This window comes from Corvus hawaiiensis, chromosome 3, assembly GCF_020740725.1.
Source record: "Corvus hawaiiensis isolate bCorHaw1 chromosome 3, bCorHaw1.pri.cur, whole genome shotgun sequence".
Lineage (NCBI taxonomy): Eukaryota > Metazoa > Chordata > Aves > Passeriformes > Corvidae > Corvus > Corvus hawaiiensis.
The window spans coordinates 91,132,140-91,156,051 of NC_063215.1; the positions used below are offsets into that span (position 1 = coordinate 91,132,140).

Below are 23,912 nucleotides of genomic sequence, written 5' to 3' on the forward strand. Positions count from 1 at the left end.
AGCCAAATTAGTAACTGGATATTTAGTCTACTCTAGCATCTTCCACTTAAGTGGTAAAATTTATTCTACCTAGGAATATTCCAGACAGGCAAAATGATAATCTAGACTTAAAATTGAAGGCAACTTGGTCATAAAAAGAACATATGTAAAATCAATATTAATACAATATCAATATAATAAAAATACTATTGCAATCATTATCTATTATTAATGTGCTTGATAAAAGCATAATTAAACTCCTAATTTTTCTGATGCATTGTATTGAACATTAACATTATCCAGGCACTCCTGAGAAGTTTTTCAATTATAAATTACTTATTTAAATTACAAAAATACATATATATGTGTATGTGTATATACACACACATCTCCTTTTGACTGATGAAAACAGTTTAGTCTAAATTTTCTTCATATTTACAATGTTAAGATCAATTTTGGTTTTGTAACTGAGTGGTCTTTTAACAACAGTATCTCCTATTTAGTATGTTTTTCCTATGGATTCTGTTTATCTTCTCAAAAGCTTTTGCTTTTGTACAAGTGGTGTTTGGGATTGGCAGTTCCATGCATAATTCGTGCTACATAAAGGCAGGCCAATTTATCCCTAGAACTTGTAATAAAACACAAATATTACAATTTGCAAAGATTTTTTTTTTTTCCTGCTAAGGGTCAACTCCAAATAATAGACAGCCACAGTCTCACTGCCACAGTAAAGTCATGACTTCTCCCCAGAGCAATTACATATTTCAGTGGTCTTTCCAAAACAAACCAAAGAGGAAAATCCATTCTGCTGTTCAACTGACTCTGTCATTTACGTAGTACTTTTACTTAGCCTAACTATAGCAAACTTTAAAGGGCCCAGCAAGGAAGGATTTACAGGAAATTACAGCTCCAAATACTGATATCCAAGTAAGAATCAGTTTTGTCAGGGCAGAGACTTCAGATTTTGGCCTGCCTGCACTTCTGGAGGCGAAGCTGGCAGGAAGTGGAAGGGGAAGCAACGCACTTGGGGCCGGGATAAGCTGCTCAGCAGGAAGTCAGGGAAGACAGTCACAGGCCAGTCAGCAAGATAATGAATACAATCCAACCTCACAGTAGCAAGGAGAAAAAGAAGCTTGACTTTGATTTTTAGCTACAAATTCAAACAATGCAATTAATGGTAGTCTGCTGTTTTCCTCCCATTGTAACAAGGCATAAAACAAGCTTTGTTTGGTTTAGCAAGAGAAGACACTACTTGTATGCACTGGTACCCAGAGCTGTGCATAATCAAACCCCACACAAAGATATACAGGACAGATTAAGGCTTTAGTGCCTGCAGGGACAGACAACAGGTGGGATTCCCACAAGAACCTAAATGAGGTACGTGGCTACATCTCAGGGAAATTAAGGAACATAAGGAGAAAAAGCTTTGGTTTGACACTGATTTCTGTGGCTAGGTACTTGCTTCAAGAGACCATTTGCCTAACTGCCCCAACTTTTCCATTGGCTTCACTGGAAGGAGCTACCAACAATAGTAACCAAGTGAAAAAAGAAAGAAAGACATCTTTAAAAAATAATAATTGAAAAAAAAAATCTTTCTTCACAACCACTGAGGTTTTGTGCCTGTTTCTTAGAAGACGACCTTCTGAAATGCTACTGCTTGCACAGCTATGCAAAAGTAGCAGCAAATTTCCAAAAAGGCCATCACATTGAGAACACTAAAAAGATCCTTTTAAACTGGAACTACATAATCTTTAACAGCACACTTCATGTTCAGCTCGTCTGTGATTAATGTATACCAACTGAAGTCCATCCTCAGCTGTTATTTGAGGAAGAAGAACTACATGGGAAAAGAAGGAAAATATTTAGTTGGGTGCCATAAAAATAGGAAACTAGCAATAAAATTTAAATCCTACTGAATTTAACAATGCCATTATTTAACTTTATTCTGAATAATCCTTAACAGAAATTTCCATTTTCTAACTAATTAAAAACCCCAACCATATGTCTCCCAGAAACAGAGAAGAATGAATAAAAGAAAACCCAACATCAATACCATAAAACTGAAGAAATAGATTCCAGATGTTTAAAAGGCAGATTCTTTTCTTAGTCTCTCTAAAGTAGGTATGAAATTGGAAGGTTGGATTCTTTCCATGTTGTCTTCCAACTATCTTATTGATGTAAAATTGTTTCAGTGGAACTGAGCTGCCTTCATTACAATCACAGAAGAAATACTGTGGGCCTCATGCTACCCAAACTTTCTCAGACTGGAAATGCTACAACAATCTCAGTCTCAACTGTGTTGTAGCAAATCCAATCCTCTTTTAGTCTTTCATGCAGTCCTTCAATACCAGTAATGTTAGTAGTAGCAGTATTGTTAGAAGCAATCTAACATGTATGAAACTATCAGGTAAATACAACCCTGAGAGATGGTAGCTGTGACTTCAACAGCATGTGGTATTCTTGACTCAGAAAAAGAATTTGGTAACATGATAGTTCCATTTTAATACTTTATATGGTTAAAAGAGTCTGGGCAAAGAAATTAAGAAGATGCAAGCTCTCAGATACAACTTTTATAGCCTGTGCATTTGCCATATAACTGGCAAAGGAAAACTGCTTTGACTACTCTTACCATATACTGAATTAGGAATCAGGAGTCTTGTTGCCTAGGAAAAAAAAAATGAACACTGCAGAGAAACTGTGTAGAATGTACTTGACAGTACTCATTGCACCAACTTTTCACAAGGTTATTTGTAAATTACCTTTTTCCAAAGGCAAGAGCAATGAAATTAAATACTCTCCAATGCTTTCCATAGTTCTTTATGTGTAGCTGAACTGGCATAGAAGAAAGATGTTTGTATTCCCTACTCCAAATATTTCAGCAAGTTGCCATTCTCAGTTTGTCAGAAAATGTGCCTGACAACTCATGTGATCTGTCCAGTCATTGGCAAGAGTTCCAGTGATGCCTGCTGAGACCCGGGAAAGAACGCAGAAACACGGGCTCATGCCATTTCATAGCTCATAGCCCAAGTCAGCCTTTCTGTAATACAGAATTACATAGCTGTAAATAATGAGGACTGTAGTGGTGCAAAGAAACAGAAACATGAAAAGCTGGATCACATCCTAATGTGGCAATTGGCTTGGCTATCCTGGTGGAAACCATGAGTTCCTTCAGAGAAGAGCTCAAACAAGATACTACTGAATGTGTGAAGGCTTCCTCCCCTTTTCCCAGTCAAAAAATTAGGAAAAGTGCTTGAACAACACAGGATTTTCTTACATAACTTAGTCAAACACTGAAGCACAGATAAGGGAAATGCTTAATCTGCCTAAGGGAAGCTAAATAACTTTTAGTGAGGTATACATTCTTCTGCAACGACACTATCAAACCCTCCAAAGCAGTATCTTAACAAAACAAGAGGTGTAATTTCTGGTACTGATGGTATCCAACAAAGACTACATGAGTAAGTCAAATATTTCTTCCATAAGTCAGATGTCTGACTTTCCCTAAGTATGCAGAATTTATGCTCTCTAATAATAAAGACCTGGGATGAAAGCCATTATTTAAAACAAAAACCAGTAATTAAAACAACAAAACCCAAACAAACAACAATTAAAGAATTTAAACCTACAAATCCTGAAATCATTGCAAAGTCTTCATAAAATCATGGAATCATTTAGATTGGAAAAGATCTTTAAGATGTTGAGTCCAATCACTAATCCAGCATTGCCAACTCCACCACTAAACCATGTCCCTAAGTGCCACATGTACAGCTCTTTTAAATACCTCCAGGGGTGGTGACTCAACCACTTCCCTGGGCTGCACATTTTGATGTACAAATTTTTCCTGATATCCAACCTAAATCTTGCCTGGCACAACTTGAGTCAGGTTCTGTTTTGCTTTGGTTTTGTTAATTTAAAATCAAATTTGAAATCCAGTACACCACCACACTCTGGGGAAAAGAACCCCCCAAACTATTTTTGATTAATGGTCATTTGCCACTGTCAAATTTAGAAGTTTAACTGCTGACTAATAACTCCTGCATTTGTACATAAAGTATTATATTCAGTAAAATGCTCTGAGAAAGGATTTTGAAAAAGGGCCCGACTATAATTTAGTAACTACAGCCAACAAAAAGATTTTAACAATAATGAATCCTTAAAACACATACCTCCCGCAAAAGAAAAATTCTTTTTTTATTCTGAAATAGGGGTAAATGCATTTTATTAACATCAAGGTCATTACATCACCAAGTGTGCTTTCTAGTCCTTCAATGAAGAGTGCGCAGTTAACTCAAAGGGAGATATAAATCTAAATCTCAAATTCTTTTCCAGTCTTTATAAAGCTCTTTCTTTTAAGGAAAGCTTCCACTTACTAATATTAGCCTTGCAGCAGAATAGACAGATATACTCCTGTTTTCCAGAGAAGTTTGCTGATGCACTGAAGAACCTTGCCCAAAGTCAGGATGGCGGATGTACCAATCACTGCAGTTATGGGGTTTAACCAGACAATCCCAGCCTCAAAAACGTTATTATGAAATGGGTTCATCATTTTTATTAATATTTAGCATTAATATTATCTTGCCTGAAGTACTGGATTTGCACAAGTCTCAAAGTGCATTTAATATAATAACTAAAGATTTCTGTTCACTCCAGAAGCTCTGAGCACACAAAAACTGCATGCTCTAAAACAAACATCTGCCATTGTGGTTATTCACAAAATCTGCTACAACTACAGGGCGCATACAAATTAATTTTAGAAAAAACCTCTTCGAATTCTTTATAAACATTAACTCTAGTTTTCTTCAAAAACACTTTAAAGCATTTAAAAGTAAGTAAAAACTTGTTTAGTCCTCAAGCTGTTCTAAAATCAAAGTAAATCAGATACTGAAATTCAAGTTGCTGTAGTTTAAAAATAAAAATAACTCCCCACTATTTATATTTTCCTTTCTGTGCTTGCAGCCAATGAGACCTTTTTCTTCCTATTTTTCCTCTGTTTAGCAGGTATTAGGTGTGATTCTCATGCTGACATTTACAAAGCACTGAAATATTTGTGAACTCTGCTTCTGAATATAATATTAAATATAATGTTAATTGAACATGTGGCAGTGCTTGGTGGTTTACTTATTCAACTGAAATGCAAAGGACTGTTTTTGTAAAACTAAGAACTCATCCCCTGAGGCAAAGCATCAAACCTGATCTTAATATTCTGACCTCTGCCTGTGGAGCTCTCTTCAGATGGGAAGACAATCCCATAGTAGACATCTGATTTTTACTAAGTCCCAAATAAAGTCCTCACAAAGGATTAGCAGGAGAGCTGGACTGTGAGATGGGCACTCTTTCAAACAGCACATGGGATGGTTTCAGGTCTTTGCCATACCACAGTTAAATATTACACCTATTACAGTTATTATATCTAGGTTTTGAAGAACCCTGACCAAAGTCTGAAAGTGATTATACATTCACACAGTTTCATTTTTCTGAAGTCCAAAGGGGAAAAGAAGTTCTTTCTTCCTTTCTTGCCTTATGATATTGCTGTGCAAATGTAAACAATTACATTGCTCTGAAAAGGAGAAGTACAGCTGCTTCCAGTATTTTAGGCAGAGGTGAACAAATACCCTAGGTCACTTTTATCTACTACAGAATGTTCATGAATTGCAATGAAAGATGTTTCCTTTAAAAAGCAGCATTGACAGCAGAGCAGACTTCCATGGTGAATTTAGAAAATGATGTATTGAAGATTTTTTTAAAACACCAAGTCTAATAAAAGCACATGCTCCAGAATTAACTGGAAAGATCCAGTTTCCAGGTACTGATCTGGGAATTGTAACAGAGAAGTAAAAAAAGGTGAACTTCTCAGTGTTCCTTTACAATACTGTAATATAAACAAGATTTTCTTTTTTTTTGTTTTTATCTGTTCTGTCTTGGAGGAAGGAGCCCTGCTGGTACAAACTGGAGTTATTAAAATTCCTCAGATTTATTCAGGTTGAGTATTTTGACCTAGATGCTGATATTATTTGACTATTTGTCAATGCTTAAGTCTCGTGTGGGCATGTATGTAGACATTACAGAAGTATATAGAAATATACCTCATCCTTCCTATACAAGAATTCAGGGATCTACCCAGCATGCAATAGCTGCAAGTCTAAATATCAGGCAGTTTGTTTGCTGAAGCTGCTAGTGCACATTAAAATTTGCATTTTACATTATTCTTGATACCTATCATATATAATCCACTTTTTTGATAAATACATGGAAGACATATGGCAGAAATAATGAAAGCAAACTAAAGTATATAATGAAAAAAAAAGACAAAGTAGCAGACAGGGCTTAGAGTCTCAGCTTGCAATACCAGCTTAGTAAAGCCCTTCTGAAAATTCAGACAAATAACAAAAGGGCTCGATATTCCTTTTTGGACTCGCACCTTGCTCTCTTTGAAGCTTCATTTTAAAAACTCTAACTTGCAAGTGATACAAGTTTTACTCAGTCATTTTTAATTTCAGAGACTGCCTTTTACAGTGGCAAAACAATTTTTCCCACCACAAGTACAGAACAGTCATGAAAAGGCTCAAATAGTTTAACCTTTCAAGACTATACCCAAAGAATACATCTTTTTGACACTCCAGCTGTTTATACTACTGTAAAACTCCTATTTTAAAAACAGTAGTACATTTTCAGGCTATGTTGAAGGCAGTAGACATTTGGTTCTTGATAATTCACAGAACAAGTAAGTTTTCACAATCCAACTGATGCATGGAATAGCCAGGAACATGGCTAGATCTGTCTTTAATGTATGTATTTCCTCATCTACCCATCCCCTAATTGCTTAATCAGATTATACCAAGGCCTCAATTACCCTAACAATAAACAGGTTTGACTATTGTTGGGAGACGTAAGGGTAAAGAGGGAAAAAATCTATTCAGAGCATATTACTGCACCAGCAGAAGTGTAGAGCAACACACTAACAAATCATAAGTGTATGGGTTATGTATTTTATGAAGTACAACAAAAAAACCCCCAAAACTATAATATTAGATGCATTTTTCACATCACATCATGGTATACAATTAGCATTGGCTTCACCTATGTTATGTCTTCTATTATGAAATAGCTAGCCATACACAGATTTGAAAACACATATTTCTATTTCAAAACTTACTACTAGTTCATGTTTCACTTATGTATGAAAATGCCACTATGGCTTTTCATTTGATATATTTCTCTCATTTTCTTCAAAAAACACACTAGGCGTTGGCAGTGATAAAATTAAACATGCCTATTTTCGTGGCCCTGCACGATTTTGTTAAAAAAACCCCCCAACATATGGAAATCAGAGCTTTTACTACATAAATGGAAAAGAGAGCGACAGCAGTTAGGAACATGATATGGATATGAGTTTCAATACTTTTTCAGCCTAACACAGCTCTCCTTAAGCAAGTACAAACTCTTCCAGTACAATATAAAGGTGCCTTTAAGCCAGATATTTCAAGTGTCTTGCTCCCTGCAAAGCATTTATTTTGGCAAGTGGCTAAAAGCTCGCCAAGGAAAGGTTGCTGATCTTTGCCTGAAAAGCTTGAGCCAGCTTTATACAGTAAGGGCTTAGTACAAACACACAATGCTTACCAGATGTTCAATCAGCTAACTGGATGCAATCCAAGGGATGGCTATAAATCCATGGAGAGATGTTCCTTAAGAAGGCATTTGCCACACGAAGTTAAATTCATATAAGCACCCTTTGGAGAATCTCTACCCTGAGCAGGGCAGTTTAAAAGGCTCATGCACCAACAGACTGAACTGTCACCAAGTGCTGATTTGCGTGTGCACAGATACCTTTAAAACGAAATTTGGGGTTCAACTGTTAGCCTGCAAGGTTCATTTTCCCAAATAAATACCTGTGCCATTACTCAAGTCAGTGTCAACTGGCAAGAGGCAAAAACTTAAGGTGGACTCAGACTGTTATTTCACAGCTCCTCTTCTCAGGCTTTCCAGTCATTGTCACTTCGGTAACAACATAAAAATATGTACTCTCAGATGCCATGCTACCAACGGGTGAGATTTTGTCTCAGAAGAAATACAGCACCTACTGCACTAACAAGCAAATACATACCAGAGTCAGGTATTACAGTCATCTACTGACATTGACGTATTCTAACAGACTGGGGAGAATAAGAGATTTATTTAGAGTTGTTCATTTGAGATGAGAAAGTTGTCTGACTGAGCAATGTAACCTACATGTTTCTGTATTAGTATAAATGCAGTGCTTGGGGAGTTTTCTTGGTGGGGTTTTTCTTGGTTGGGTGATTGGCTTAAAAAGAAAAATAACCAAACAAACTAGAAATTCAATTTTCTGGATGGTTACGGGTTTCTTCCAATTGTAAACACAGTCATAAAAGAGATGAATAATTTCAAAAGGAGAAAGAAACCAGGGAAAAAAATTCCATTTTTGCACTAAGCATCCACACCTCAGCACAGAGGTATCTGAAGTTTAAACCAAATGAGACTCAAGAGAAAAAGCATATTAGTAGCACCTTTGCATGATCCCTCAGAAGAAAATGAAGGCATAGCAGAAGGAGAAAACTTTTCAAGTCAGTTTGTTTCTTTTGTTTCTTTGATTTTACCCTTTTCCCTCACTTGTAGTTTGAATAAGTGCTGATCTGATACTGAAGAAATGAAAACCTGAATGGGGAAAAAAAGTAATTCCCCAAAACCTACCTCCATAAAACCAGAGCTTCAAAGGAAATAGGTCCTCAGTTGATACACTACAAAAGGAGTTTTGAAAAGGAAGATTGTGGTTAAGTTTGTTGTTGTTAAGTTTGTTAGTTGTTTTTCTGTTAAAGCAGGGAAGCCAGCAGAGGGAAAGCCGAAGAGCCAGTGTAGGACTCTACCTTTATCCAAGTTATGAAGAAAAATGTGAAATTAGACCTTTAGATTGGAGTGCTCCTTACTGAGACTGAACAGAGCAGAGCAACCAATGTGTGCATGGTTTCTCTGACAGGGTATTTTGCTTTACCATAGGAAGAGAAAAGCTATACAATATTGACACTTCAAACCCTGTATCTCCCTGAGCACACAATATTCTCAAGAACTTCTAGGGAAGCTGCATTTGTAGAAGAGCTCTAAATTGCAAAACTACATGAATCAAGTGACTGAAGACAGAAACCATCCAGTTAGCACTGCTGGTTCACCACTGTCCTGTTCACGTAGTTTCAGATTATTTTAGCTTCCAGCAAAGGCCCCAGCCTTGAGTCTAAAAATGTAATGTTCAAGTGCCTTGCTGAGTCTCAGTAAATAGTTTCCCAGACGTCAAACAGCATCCTTACTTCACAGATACTTTACATTTTACCACTGGAAGACTGCTTGCCCCACAACAGGTCCTTTTGTGAAGTTCCTTTCTGCTCCACCTACAGCTCTGGAAAAGCTACAGAGGCTACTTGGGTCCCCCTCAGAGATCCACACTGACTAAACTACTGACTCTCCTCAGAATCCCTAGGGGCCTAAGACATTTCCAACACTCAGCTTCCTCTCAGACATTAACATACAGAGAAAGGTAAGAATATGTGTGAGTTGAATGTTCAAGCAATTTTGGGTGGCAAAATAAGAGATAAGGTTTTTAATAGTGAAGCTATTAAAAGACTCTGTGACTCTTTTTTTCCATGTGTTTACTATAAGAGCATGGGTTATTAAAAACTAGGTTCTCCATCCAGTCTCATTTAAAAACAAACAAACAAAAATAATCTAGTAAAGATGTAACATTACAAACAAGTGGTTAAACCTGCAAAGAGAAAACTACTACAATAAAGAAGGTTGACTCCTTTGTTGAAATCTTAAAATGCAATTACTTGCAGTGAAAAGCTGGTGATTAACTTGAACCTTTTGAGAGAGATGCCACTGCCAGGAGGAATAGCAAAGGTGGACTAGAGATACATCCTGATGAAGGGATCAATCAGTGGAAATAAAGAAAAATCTGTACCTTCTGAGAAGGTTTCTGAGAAATTGAGAAATGTTTCCACAAAGAAAAGTGACCTGCTCTTCACCTACCAGAAGAATATTCAGGTCTGAGGTCTATCTACCTAGTTATAATAATAGAAATTCTGAACAAACCCAAGGATTCTTTCACTGCCTATTCAGCACCTTAGGATCAGCAGCTGAGGGTTCCAAGGAACTGACAAACAGCCTGTCCAAGTTGTATTCGTAATAAAAGATATTAGTGAAAGAAACTACTACTCTTCAGTAACACAAATTCCTGAAACAACCAAGCAAAAATGCTCCCTGATTTAGACTTTGAGATTTCTGATTAAGCACCTTCCACTATTCTCTGTTCAGACAGCAACTGGCACAACCAGATTTCATTCACTGAGCCCTTACAGAACAAGAAGCATAATTAATGATGACAATGACAACTACAAGTACTTCAAGGAAAAGCACTGGCAAAGAGATACAATAGGAATTGTAGAGAAAGTTTTTATCCTGTGGGATCTATGAACAGATTTTTGCAAAAGGATGCTACAACATGGAACAGAAATACAATTTTTCTTGCTGTATCAATTCTACCAAAGTTGAATGCCTGAAACAAATCCTCTGGATATATTGATTAACAAGCTGTATCTATGTTATAGATCTATCAAGTATGGGACACAAAAATGGCATTATGAATCATTGCTTCTACTGATACTTTATTCATGCAGACCTTCTGTCCTGACATGCCAATCAACAATAACCATATTTGCAAACCTAAGAGCCTTGAAGTAAATGAGCTAAGAAGAATGGGAAAACCTCTTACAAACTCATGTATTTTGAATTACATGCTAAATACATAACCTGGTGCAGTCAGAATTCTAAGGACTGTTTTGTTGGCTATTTCAATGCAAAAAGGACAAATAATAAACCTAAACAAAATGTTTTGCATTCACAGAATACCACGACTTCAGCTAGCAGGCCTTATTGTAAAATGTCACCTTATGTTCTTCATCTTGTGAAACTTTAGTATCTTACAAGCAGATGAATCTGAAGATGAATGTACTGGAAGCTGTGGTGTTTTATTGCAATTCAACTGCCCACTCTAAAATGGGGAATTTGTGATTGTATAGAAAGACAATTCCATAATGCAAATTATAACATCTAACAATGATAAATAACCACTACAATTGATTAGACATAAAACATAGAGTTTTGAATAGTTCTTAAATTTTTATTACATGTTACTTATAATAAACGCAGCTAAGAAAAAAAACCTAACATGTCAAGGCCATTCTGAAGTCATCCACAGTTGATTTAGTATTGACAAATTTCAAATGGTAACTTAATTCCTAAGTTGGCAGAAAGCTACTCTAAGTAACTGTATATGTTTGTGTCCCACATAAACCAGTAACTCCAAAGAAAGAAGAAATGTACAATGACAAATGCACCAGGCAGGTCACAAGCTGTTAAATATAGCAGCACCTGTCTTTCAGTATATATAAAACTGACTTTGCTGAAAATGTTTTTAATCATTCCTCAGGCAATTTACCTTTCTTACCCACTTGCTGGCCATCTGTTACTCCAGTTTTTAAATCAAATCATTGTGTCATCGTATTAGTTAAGTTTTAAACTTTCAGCCTGCATTTAGATCTTAATCAGATATACTGGAGCTCTTAAGTATTTATCAAATAATTCAAAAAACTTTAATTACAAAACGCTATAAGAACTAAAAGAAAAAGATGAAAAAATAGATGTAAAGACATTGCCAAAGCATGCCAATAAAACAGTCAGTGAGTGCACTTCAGCATATAAATACTGCATACGCTACAGCAACACTGCATTAATAGAGAAAATCAATATGACCTTGCACAACAAGCAGCCCTAAGAAATGAGTAAGACAGCAAGTCTTGCAGATTCTCCTGTTCACTGACAGGTTGATACACAGACACACCTTTCTCCATAGCCCAGGCAGAAGTTCAAGATACAAGACTAAAAGCCAGTGCGACCATTAGATCCAGTTTGCAAAATAACAGAGAATAAATACAATGGATCTTTTCCAAGCTAATTCCTTTCTACAAACACCAGCCTACTATAAACTTTGTTTTTCTTATAACTGCATACATAAAGGGGAGTCACCAAATGTTTACTTAATAGCAGAATTGACTGATTACATGCTTTGAAAGAATGACAAACTATTTTGGTAGAATAACAACAACAGCAGCCTCCCACACTTGGATTTGGTCTCCCAAAAGCAAGCTATCGGAAATACTTGCTCTTAAAGATGCTATGTGCTTGCATATGGCATGGTACATATTTATGTACCAAATTCCAATAAATCTATGTAACAAATTCCAACTCATAGTATTGGATGCTGTGTCAGGTTCTGAGAAGCCATATTCTGCATTTGTCTGTTTGACCAAAGGGATTTGTTTTTGAAATACCCCTTAAAGTTCTGAGTGGGCCATTACTTAAAAACACCTAAAGAAATCCAACCAAAGTATGAAAATTATTAAAAAGAAATTATAAATAGAACTTTAATGATTAACTGTTGCAGTTATTTTAGGCAGTGAATAGACACCTTAGTGCATATCTACATTTGGGAAGTTTCCACTGATACAGCTGCTTCCATTCACAGAAAACACATATAGATTTACTCTAAATGCACAGACTCCTTTTAAATAAAGTAAATCTACAGAGGGTAAATAACCCTGCAGATCAATTTTGGCAAAGGAATTGTAAAGACATGACTCACAGGTGTTAGAGAAATACTGCTTACATAGTTTCAAATGGAGAATTAAAAAAAACTTATTTTAAGAGCTGTTTTCTCACCCTCTTCCTATGTCAACATCACCAAAATGGTGAAGTATTTTGCAGAACTGATTTGGAAGCACAATATGGAAACCTTCATGTTTTAGCAGAAAAATTCAAATCCTAACTTTCGAGAACATCACCGTCTGTGTGACAAACAGTTTATTTAGCATTTTCTTTTCAGTATGTGGGATGGACAGTTCCTACTACAGAATTTACAAAAGATTGCTAAAATAAATAGTTACTCGCCATCCCTATCAGTGCAGTACAAACATTCAGAAACTATAAGCAGGCTCCAAAACAGGCTTAGTGTAAAAAGATGATGATAAAAACACTCCTCTTGAGCTTGTTGTTGTTCTTGTAAAGGCTTTTTATGTAGCTTGATTTCCACTTCTCAGACTTTAGCATTTATGTTTTCCAATCTTTTTCTGCTTTAAAGACTAGAACTGAACAGAAGCAAGTTCTAGAAAATTATTTTTTCGGAACAAATCAGAAGTCCCTGAAATTTGAACAATCCATTGGAAACTGCAAGTAGCAAAGCCAGCGACTTTACCATTCTTTCTATAATTCCACATAAAAATATTGGCCAGAGGCTGATATTGATATGCTAGGGTGGCTCTCAACAAGTCTGTCTCTGCCTAGGGAGAGGCAGAAGTACCTGCCCTTGTAATCTGCCACATTTCCATCTGTTCTTCTGCTCGCCTAAGCCACTAAAATCCATGAATGATTCAGTTTACACAACGAGGGGAGGAGGAACAGGAATTGTGTGCTTTTGTTGAGGAAGTCAGCTTATAACAATGAAATGTTTTCATTGTTTTGCCATACAAATGCAAATAGTGAAGAGGGATAAGCAATCTGGCAGCTGGGACTAAGCAGCAATTGAATTTTAAGAGGGATATGGTAACAACATAAGCTTACTTTCAATTTATATACCAATTTAGTCATCACATAAAGGCTCACTTGGGAAATTAGGACTTTTGTCTTTTAGAGGCAGTGCAGTAGAGAACAATGCTCTTTGTCCATATTAATGGATTGAACTAATCTTAAGTCAATTATATCAAAAGAGAATTTGGATATGTCTGACAGAGCTTTTAGAAGTGCCAAATAACTGAAGCTACATTACTGACTGCTGGTGACTAGAAACCTGCTTGCATCACACAGGAGAAACAAGCCAGATTTTCATTACAAGACAAGAGTGCTTGGTGCATATAGAGTACATTCCTGCAAGAAACATGCAACTTGATTGCTTCCTCCAGTTCAAATTGTTGCTATGAGTATTTCTATTTTCATAAATTGCCAATTTTGCCCCTCCAAAATTCCAGGTGAAACAGTGATACCAATTTGTGCACCATGTACTCTTGCTATTCACAGTGAAGACTGGAGTGCAAAAACAAGCTCCTGGCTCAGAAATTTGGTCAAGACTAGCAATCAATTCAACCAACCCTGGCCACTCAAAAGTGATGCACTTAGTATAACTTTATGTTCCTTTTATATTCAAGAAATACAGATCTACTACAATGAACTGGCCCATTGAAATTCATAAAATACCCCTCAGATACATTCTCTTTACATACATATATATGTATATATACGTAAAATGAAAGAGGTATTTTTGAAACACATAGAATAAGCTACTCCTCATGTGGTCTAGGTGCTTCTGTTCACTACACGAGGATGCAAACAGTTGTTAAGTTAAATTAGGTGCTTCAGTAACATAGCTAAATATCCAAAATTATTTAGGCCACAGCCCTAATAAAACAGTCCAATAATAGGATTTCATAGTACCGCTAACAAAACACTATAAAAATGGTTTACAAACAGTTCTACAAACCTAGTCCACTTTCCTTTGTGAGTAAAACCATAACCCTCCTAGAGAATTTTGCAATACTTCTACACAACACTTTCCCACAGTTATTTAATTGCATGGGAAAGCTCTAAACATGTACAAGTTCTATTGCATTTTGTAAGTGCACCAACCTCTCTAAATTTCTACCAAATACACCTCAAGTAAACCCTCTTGGTCTTCCTGAGGGCTTCCCATAAGTATTTCATAAACTGTCTTCCCTCACTGGCCTGTTTCCATTTGAGTTCCCCTCCAATGCTACCTGTAGCAACACAAATTTCTTTCCAAGCACCTTTCGAGTGTCACCATTTGGGTAATGCACCACATAATAAAGGACACATTAGGATAGCCATTTTTTACTCTCCTCTGGAAAAAGTTAGAGAGTTTTAAACAACTTTTGAAGAACCACATAACACCATTCTTCCTGCCCTTTGACAGTCTGACACACCTGAATGCATCTTGGGATGAAATAGTAACAGTAGGCTCACCTGGGTATCAATTAGCTATCAGTGGAAGGCTGGAAGAACATCTACCTGCCCTGTGACAGAATCACACCAATGCCTTTAACCATATTTCAGTTGATCACTGTCATGCCAGTCAGAAAGATATGTGGAAACTACTATTTAATTGATATTTTCTTCAATATGCAGGAAGAAAAAAGGTAAAGCATATCTTATGTGGGTACAAAAAAGAGGCTATAAGATAAAGTTTAAATAGTAGTTTCCTTTGTTTTTAAAATTCAGGATTTATAGCAATATGTGCTTTTGCAAGCTACTGCTAGTAGCTGGTCAGAGTGCAGCAATTCATTACAAAGAACAGAAAGATAAACATGCTCTTCCGCTGTTTCTCCACTGTGCCAGGCAAAATAATTTCATTTCATAGCATTTTTGGTTTCAACTCCTGTCAGGGTTCATGTGAATCTTCTTTATGTACTGTGAACTGACGATAACCTCATTTAACTGAACTCTATGAGCTTCTGGGGGAAGCTGATCAAAGCTGATTGCTGGACAAAATTTAAGGTAATCAATCACGTAGGCCATTTCGGCAGATCAGGCTGTCACCAAGTGCATGACTAAGACATACAGATTTGCTTCTTCATAAATTCTCTTATTCCTACCATATATCACTTGACTGTTTAAAGTAAGCAGCAGAAAATTATTTTTAGAATTTTTCTTAAGAATGTAATAAATACTTCTCTTCCATATTTGGCACTTTTGCCAGCATGTAAGTGGTGTGTCATAAAAATGAAAATACCTCATGTAATTACAACATTTCAGTCATTACTTTACTTGAAAAAGAAAGTATTTAGTGGAAAAATACCAACTATTAGAATAATTTAAAAAGCAAATAAACTCCTGTCCCTCATCTTTGACACCTTATCCTTTCTACCTACATAATGGTTAGCATTCTTTCAAAAATTAAAGAACTTGGAAGTTTCCTCTGGAATTAGTACTACTAAAATATGGTAATTCCATTACTGTCCTTTTAGCTGGTATTGTTACCATTAGTGATTAACAGGGTAAGATGAAGTCCAACTGCTTATTGACTCAAAGGCAGAGATCAAAATGCGTTCATTTTAACTTGAGCTTTTAAGAGGACATCAGCACACACCTCTTCTACTATTTTCACTGCAGAGACCCTTGGAAATTTCATTCATGGAAGAGTAAGATAAAATATTTAAAGTCCCTACCTTCACCTGACGATCCTGAAAGGTCTATGATGACATACACTCTCCCTTCTGGCTCCAAGTCAATCTGTAATCAAGAAGAGAAAAAGAAAAAAAGAAAAAAACAAACTTAGAACGGCTCCCAAAGCAAGTGACTGCACATCAGGAAACGCGAAGTTTCCAAACTTCACACAGCCAAGGTGTAGGCAGGACACATTCACTACCAACAGTCTCCTTTTGCAAAGAGATGTTGAGGACCCTGCACCTTCACTGGAATAAAAAAGAAGTGTGCATGCTTGGAAAGTTTGAGGTCAGTGAATTTTACATATCAAATATGTAATGTACTGTTCTGACATACGTTAGCACCACTATTTTCAAGGAAGTTAAAAAGTGCTGCTACAATTGAGTAACTTTTTTTACTGTAATGTATACTGAGCCCGGATATGCAAATGTGGAAAACAACACTGTGACAGCAAGACAGATCAGCTCTGGTCACAGAATGGGGGAAATGAACACACACAGCTCATACAGCCAGCTAACACGTGTTTATAATACTCCTTTTGTATCCCCACTGGGAGAAAGAAATGCATGCTTTATCCTCCTTTTCTGAAACACAAAATTTGTTTATTTCTGCACCATTCTGCTAGATTTTAAGGAGTCTTTGCCCATGTGGAGATCACTTTCACTCAGCATGAAATACAGGTGCTCAGTATCAAGCTGCTGTACTTCCAAGATTTCACAGGCTATGGGAATAAGCTTTGGTAAGTTTAGGCACCACAATGAAGAGCTTATTACAGGTCTTCCTGTATTTTATCACAAGTTTCATCAGCAAATCTAAATATTGTTGGATTTTGAGTATCTTAATGGGACACAAGAAATTAAAAACTATTTTTGCTGCAACACACCTCTCAAAAATTAAACTGTAACTAAAACATTTTGTTATCAGTAGCTTGTACTGTGACATAGCAGTTGTCACATGATTTCAGAGACTGAGTGATGTGACATTGTGTTCATTAATACCATATTTTCAACCTATTTTAGTAGGAAAACCACACAGATAAAATTGCAAGGGGCCTTGTCTGCCAGGACCTGTCCTGCATCCCACTGCTCCAGATAGGAGTGGGTGGTCAAGGAAGCACCAGGGCAGCCCCAGCCTGTCCATCAGACCCATCGCTGGGAATGGGGGCAGCCCAGGGCCGGACCCAGGCAGGGACGTGTGCTCTTCTCTCACAGCAAAACCCCCAGAACTTGCCCAATGCTTCTGGTACTCTGAGGCAACCAGTCACAGAGGTTGTGGCTGGGAACAGGCGCTCTCTCCTCCCTCCTCATTGCAGCCTCCTCTCCTTCCACACCTCCTGCTCTGCCACAGCAGGGGAAGGTGGCCTTGCCTCCCCTGTGCCAGCAAACAACACTGAGCTGACCCCCTCCTGTCACAAGGGACATCAGGGTACAGCACTAGGCCAGCAGGAGGTGAGAACTGGGAGATCACCAATTCACCCTAATAACTTGAGAGACCAACCTGTAAGTCTTCACAAATTAGCAAGTAAATGAGGAAGGGGACACCAGAACACCGGGCTACGCCAGGCTTTGCTGGCCTACATTCAGTGGGCAGCCCTATGGGGCCACCTGTTTAGTCTCCAGGTTTCTGTCATCACCTGAGAGGACTTTACAGGAGAGGCTTTTTCTCATCTTTTGGGGCATGGTTGCTGAATGCATCAGGATGATGCAAGCTCCTCCCCCCACTGACCACCTCCTCACAGAGATGCTTCTCTGTCCTTCAAGACAAGGCTGGGAGAGGAGCTCACAGGTCCAGCTGATGTCATCGGACCAACAGATCAAGAAAATTATCTCAGCAGCTGTATTGTAAATAGACCAGGCAGGAAACAGTGTTAGCAAGGCCAGGGGTTACTCAAGGGAGAGGAAAATGAAAGTGTGGTTGTCTGTTTTTTTACAAGTAATAGTGTTGAATATTCAAAAAATACATTTTTAACAATTTCTGAATTGGCAGCATTGAGTTTTGTGGGGGAGTTTTTTGGGGGATTTTGGCTTTTTGTGTTTTGTTTTAAATAAAGCTGCTGATCTTCAAATACTGCTCCTCTCTCCCTTTGCCATTTTTAAATAAGAAAAATATTAGAAGATCAGAGGCACAGGTGCATGAATAGACTTTGATGTCTATGCTGAGGGAGGCTTTTGAAAAACTGCTATAGCACTCAACAGATGGCTGTATTAAAGACAGACATGTCTAATGCTGTGTTTGTATCAGCACTATACACTGTTTGGTTAAGCTTTCAGTGAAATACTTTATGCAGTTCAAATCCCAGCGTGCATGCAAACACATAAACCCCCAACACCATCTCCACAGAAGAATCAGGCATCTGGACAAGTTACTGACCAGCAGCACAAAATATCTGTTCTGCCCCTTTAATTACAACCAGCATTGGAAGCAACTCAGGAAAAAGACTGGAGGCCTGAAACCAAGTTTCCATTACCCAGCAAGTGGACTGTTTCAATTTACATTTTATTGGAAATGATGCTCAGCGATTTTGAATTGGAAATTTTGCTGATGCTCTAAGAAAAATGAACTATTTATAAAAGGAAGTGTCTTCTACAAAGACATCATGTTTCAGTCTTCATATGTTCTAATACCAATAAGAATGAAACGGACATATTCTTATTTTTAGATTTATAAAACACTCACATTTCATTTCAGTGAGTACTTGCACTGACAGTCTTATCAGTCATAGGAATTAGTACTTGTGCCAGAAGCCAGCAGCTCAGCTATCTCAGCTGACTCTACATATGCAATGAACACCATAACAAAAACAGAATCCCCTAGACTGATAGGAACCCTTCTTTTCATCTCAGGTCTTTCATGTATCAAGCCAAACAGAGAAAAAAAAGACTGATTCAATCTTAATTACTCATTAAAAATGTCTAATTTAATGCCTAGAAACATAATGGCATAAATACCTCCAAAATAGACTACTAGAATATGCATGCTTTTTCTTTTTTAAATCTGTGCATTAAACTATGCTTAGACTCTGCAATGTCATTTTATAAATAAGTAACAAAAGATGCATACAGCAAAATCTAAAGTTCCCATGCATTTTTCACCAAATGCCATGGAAGTGAAATATCCCTAGACACACGTAACCAGAAACAGAATGACTGGCCAAATTCAGCTGAATAGAACAGACATCCTTGAATGCACTGGAAATAGTCTGATCACAGCAATTCTGATTCCGACCCTTCTCCTTGACTAAAAATACTTCTCTCTGAATGCAGCCTAGCTTTTATACATGCAGAGAGAACTTATGAGGAGACATCTAAAAAGATGTTACTGTTCAAAAGGACAGCAGGGAACAAGGCAAGATGCAAACTAAGGATGGGACAGAGGAGTTGATACAAGAGCAGCTTTGCTGTAAGCAAAATATGTACCTTGCACATATACATCACATTTTCCACATGCAGCAAAAAATGGAACAACTATCACAGAGCAAAATCTTTGATCACCAAAACATTTTATCCTGTTAGTGACCCATGCTATTGCTGTGACTTTTGTTGAAACACAGTTCTAGCGTATGCAAGTAACATTAATTAAAAAGGTAATTTAAACAACTTCTATATTGTTCAAATAACAACATGTGGCAGCATATTGAGATGAGTACAATCATTGCAGGAAAGCAGAACAGATCATCAAGAACTCCAGGCCTGAATAAAACCTATTAGTAGCCTGTTTCAGGGAACAAAAGGCAACCATCCATAAAACCAGACATACTTTCAGAGGAAAACCCATGTTGAAACCAAGGCCAAGCTTCAGCATATTGAAGGCATTTATATAGTTTCACAGTCATTAATGGATTTTATTTTCAACACCCTTCTTATACAGTTCCCCATCTGCAAAATGGGATACTCCCAAAGGCACAAGCGAGACTAAATGACTTTCTGGCAAGTCATACAAGAAGTCTACGGTTAAACAAGAACTGAGCTCTGGTCTCTGGAGGCCCAGACTACTCACTGGACCATTCCTCCTATTCCTCAGTTAAGCTTCACTTTGTCAAACAACATACATTCTGTCTTCCAGCAGTATCAAACACTACCAAGAACTTTTTTTTTTCTCTTTTTTAGACAGCTTTAATGGGTACATATCTAGGAGGCAATTTCTTTTCTTTTTCATTCAGATAATATTCATCAGTAAAAAAAATACCAAACAAAGTATGCGGAAATATTTCTCTGCAGCATTTTCAATGGATCACAATTCTTGGGTAACTCTGGACTAATGCAAAATTTACTCAAACTATGCAGAAAATTGTGAAAATGGTCCAGCTTTTCGTCGTGGTTTGCTTTTTGCAAGTTTTTAACTCCTAAGTGTTCTGAAAAAACTGAGCCCTAAGCTCAGCTAGAAGTTCATCATTTTCCTCCTCTCAGGTGTAAGACATTAATTCCCCCCCTAAAAGTGTGAAACTTGGACAGAATTCTCTTAGACCAGGATTTTCTAAGGAAACCAAACACTCTCTCTAATCTTGAAAGGATGAGAAAGATTAGAATATGCTATGGAAATACTTGTGTTGCACTGATGCTTCATATTTGAATATGAGTTAGATTTTATGTGCAGCCTGAATAATTCCATCAGCATTTGGGGGTGTTCTTTTCATTCCATTTAAAAGCATCAGCACAGATTTTGCATGCTCTATGGCACAAAGTGAGACCTATTGTAAGCAAATGACAAACTGTTGTCTGCAGTGGCTCAGTGTCCCACTGCCATAGGGTTTCCTTTGATCATAACAGAGTCCATGAGCCACCTATGTTCCAACACAAGGACATCACCTGAGATTTCGTGCACTGTACTCATTTAAAAGCCAAGTTGTCTCAAGAGAAATTTAAGGACAGTCATTGACATGAATCCAGATCTGAAATAAAAAATGAGTAGACAAATGCATTTCTCATAACTGAACTTCCTAACGGCACAAAAGTTGAGTAAGTTTTACTCTGATCTTCCTTAGCTAGACAGAGTATGAAACACAGCAAAACCCCTTCAAACCAAAAGCTGTTAAGGATTTTGGCAACAGTATAAACCTAAATGGACTGTATAAGCCACAGAAACAGAGAGAAATAAATCATAAAACCTGCTTTGCACCTCTTCTTGTGATGTTCTAGGATTATCTGATATTTGGGTAGCTTAAAGCCTAAACCTCCAAGCACATGATCTGTCACTGCAGATGGTTATTTGATTCATGTCAGACCTGGGAAGTCAGTATGTTTTAACCCTTCCTGAGTGCAGCATAACAAAGTTTCTTGTTGAACACACAGCTTCTCTCTGAAGAAGGAGGGAAGAGGTTGTGCTTTAAGTGCTGATAGCTGCAAAGGCTGAAGGGGGGGTGGTTTTTCTGTGCGCTGTTTTCAGAGGTATTTATCAATTTTGGTAAATATTATTTCCATGAAAATGCATATGAAAATCAGAACAGTTATAATCTAATAGAAAATGACTGGAAAATCTGTGCTGGTCTTTTGTTCTTTGGCCACAAGATTTTTCTGCTTCCATTTAAACAGCTAATAGAGCACATATTTTAAATTATTTAATAGAAAATAAAACATTAACATTGATGTTTTTCAATATAGCCAAAATGACTGCAGCCCAAGTAATTTTAAAACTTTCAAACCCACCATGATTATTGGAACAGAAGCAAACTCTTGACCAAAGGAACAGCCAGAGGTATGATTAAACTTGCCAACTTACCCCAGCATTTACATCTGAATCCCTATCAAGCTCAACTGAAATAAACAGGTTTGCAATAAGCTCCATAAGGCCAGAAAAATAGCTGAGCAAATATTATTTATTAATAGTATCTGAAAATTAAGAATTTCACGTTACATCATTAATTACATGAGTAAACTTGACTTTCAAAATAAATTACCCAGAAAACATAGTGAGAAAACTTCCCCAGACTCTCCATTTACCTCTGTGATGTTTTTCATCCCACCAGCCGCTTGCTCTTCTGGCAAAGGCGGCAGGAAAATTTGGAGTCAGTGCACTGCTCCATTGTTCACAAATCTGCCTTTCATTATGAATGTTACGTATTTGATTATTATAATTAGAGAGAAATGCAACACAGCTTGCCCCATTGTAATTGACCACAATGATATACATAAAGGTTCAGAAATTTTGGCCACAGGGGATTCTATCAATTATTTACTCATACTCAGAAGTCAACAAAAAAAAAAAAAAAAAAAAAAAAAAAAAAAAAAAAAAATCTCCAACATCTTGCATGACCCTACAGAAAACATCAAACACTTTGCAGTGCCAGACACATACACTGACATAATACAGAACAGCAGCAGGCAGGGAGAAACAAGATTCAGCTGAAATAACCACTGAACGACACCAATTCTAAACCAAGAATCCTTCCATCATTTAATAAAGCATATACTGATACTCAGCTGTGGTGTCCTGAATCACATGTGATTTGACCTTGGTGTTCTATGATCTGCTGTGCCCAAGGCCTCCGAGACACCAAAGGACGAGCACTTTTGAATGAGCAGCGACACATGCACGTGTGTTTGAGCACAAGCACATCTGCACTGTCAGAAGTAGTGTACTCATTTTTATGTATTAAAAGGACAAACAACTCTTACAGACCACTGTGCTGAGCCTAGGGTGTGCAGGGCTCATTTTCTGGTAGAATCCAGAAAGTGAACCTGGGCAGCTGGCTCTATTTACATGTAACAGGCAGCAGAGCACTACGAATGACTGCAAAGGCATTGAGCAGCACAACCACAGAAGGGTCACTGCATGAAACCAAGTTTCTGACTATGATCTGAAGCAAGGAAGAGATCATCTTTACTTCTTTGAAAGCTTCAGGGAGTGGAGAGTATGTACAAGGTATTACCTATTACTACAGTATTTAAGTGTTATATGGCAAACTGTTTAGGGTTTCTAAACACCTACAGTCACAATTCATGACAAAGGGAAATAAATCAATGACAGAGAAATCTCTTCATGAGCAGAAGAATAAATCAATGACCTTAAGAGATAAGGCTGCCTAGACTAACCATTCCAGGCATTCTGCATGTGAACAGGTCCACAGAAACTCACTAGCATGAGTGTATCAGACACAAGTGTGTGCTATTTGTTGGTTCATTTAACCCAGTACAGTTAATCTGATGATGCAAATGTGTCCCATTATTAAGCCTTATGAAGACAGGGGAATAAGCCAAAGTTACGTAGTATTTTTTCACTGCACTAAAACTGTATCTACACTAGAAATGGAGGTGGCATTATTTTAGCAATGGTAATGAAGATAAAATACAAGGAACCTACACAAGCCCAAAGACAACGTGAAGTACAATGTGTAAGAGCTAGTTAGGCTGAGCAACGCCCAACTAGACTCTGAGTGAACAGACAGTAAAACCCCCTACTGAACAAAAGCCTGCATAAAGCCATTCTCTTGAAACATTTGCTAAATGTATTTCAAGAAAGAAAAGAAACTCTTCAGAGCAAAAGCACTTTCCCAAACAGATGGTTATTTGATTTAAGAATAAGGGAATTGCATTGTGTGGTAAGATCTGACCTGTAATTTCATCACAACGCTTTTCAAATGTATTTCTTAATGCACTAGTGCAGTGGCACTCTCCAAACCACAGGGAAATAATTAACTGTCACAAAGT

At 37.3% G+C, this 23,912-nt stretch overlaps 1 protein-coding gene across 2 annotated transcripts in view; it reads right to left on the bottom strand.

Moving 5' to 3' along the window:
• PRKCE (protein kinase C epsilon) overlaps positions 1–23,912 on the bottom strand; it is a 287,731-nt gene that overhangs the window by 172,153 nt on the left and 91,666 nt on the right. For both annotated transcript variants that reach the window (XM_048297720.1, XM_048297721.1), the window contains exon 2: positions 16,272–16,335. In XM_048297720.1, coding sequence (XP_048153677.1) covers positions 16,272–16,335 — 64 coding nt within the window. The remainder of the gene's footprint in view (positions 1–16,271; positions 16,336–23,912) is intronic.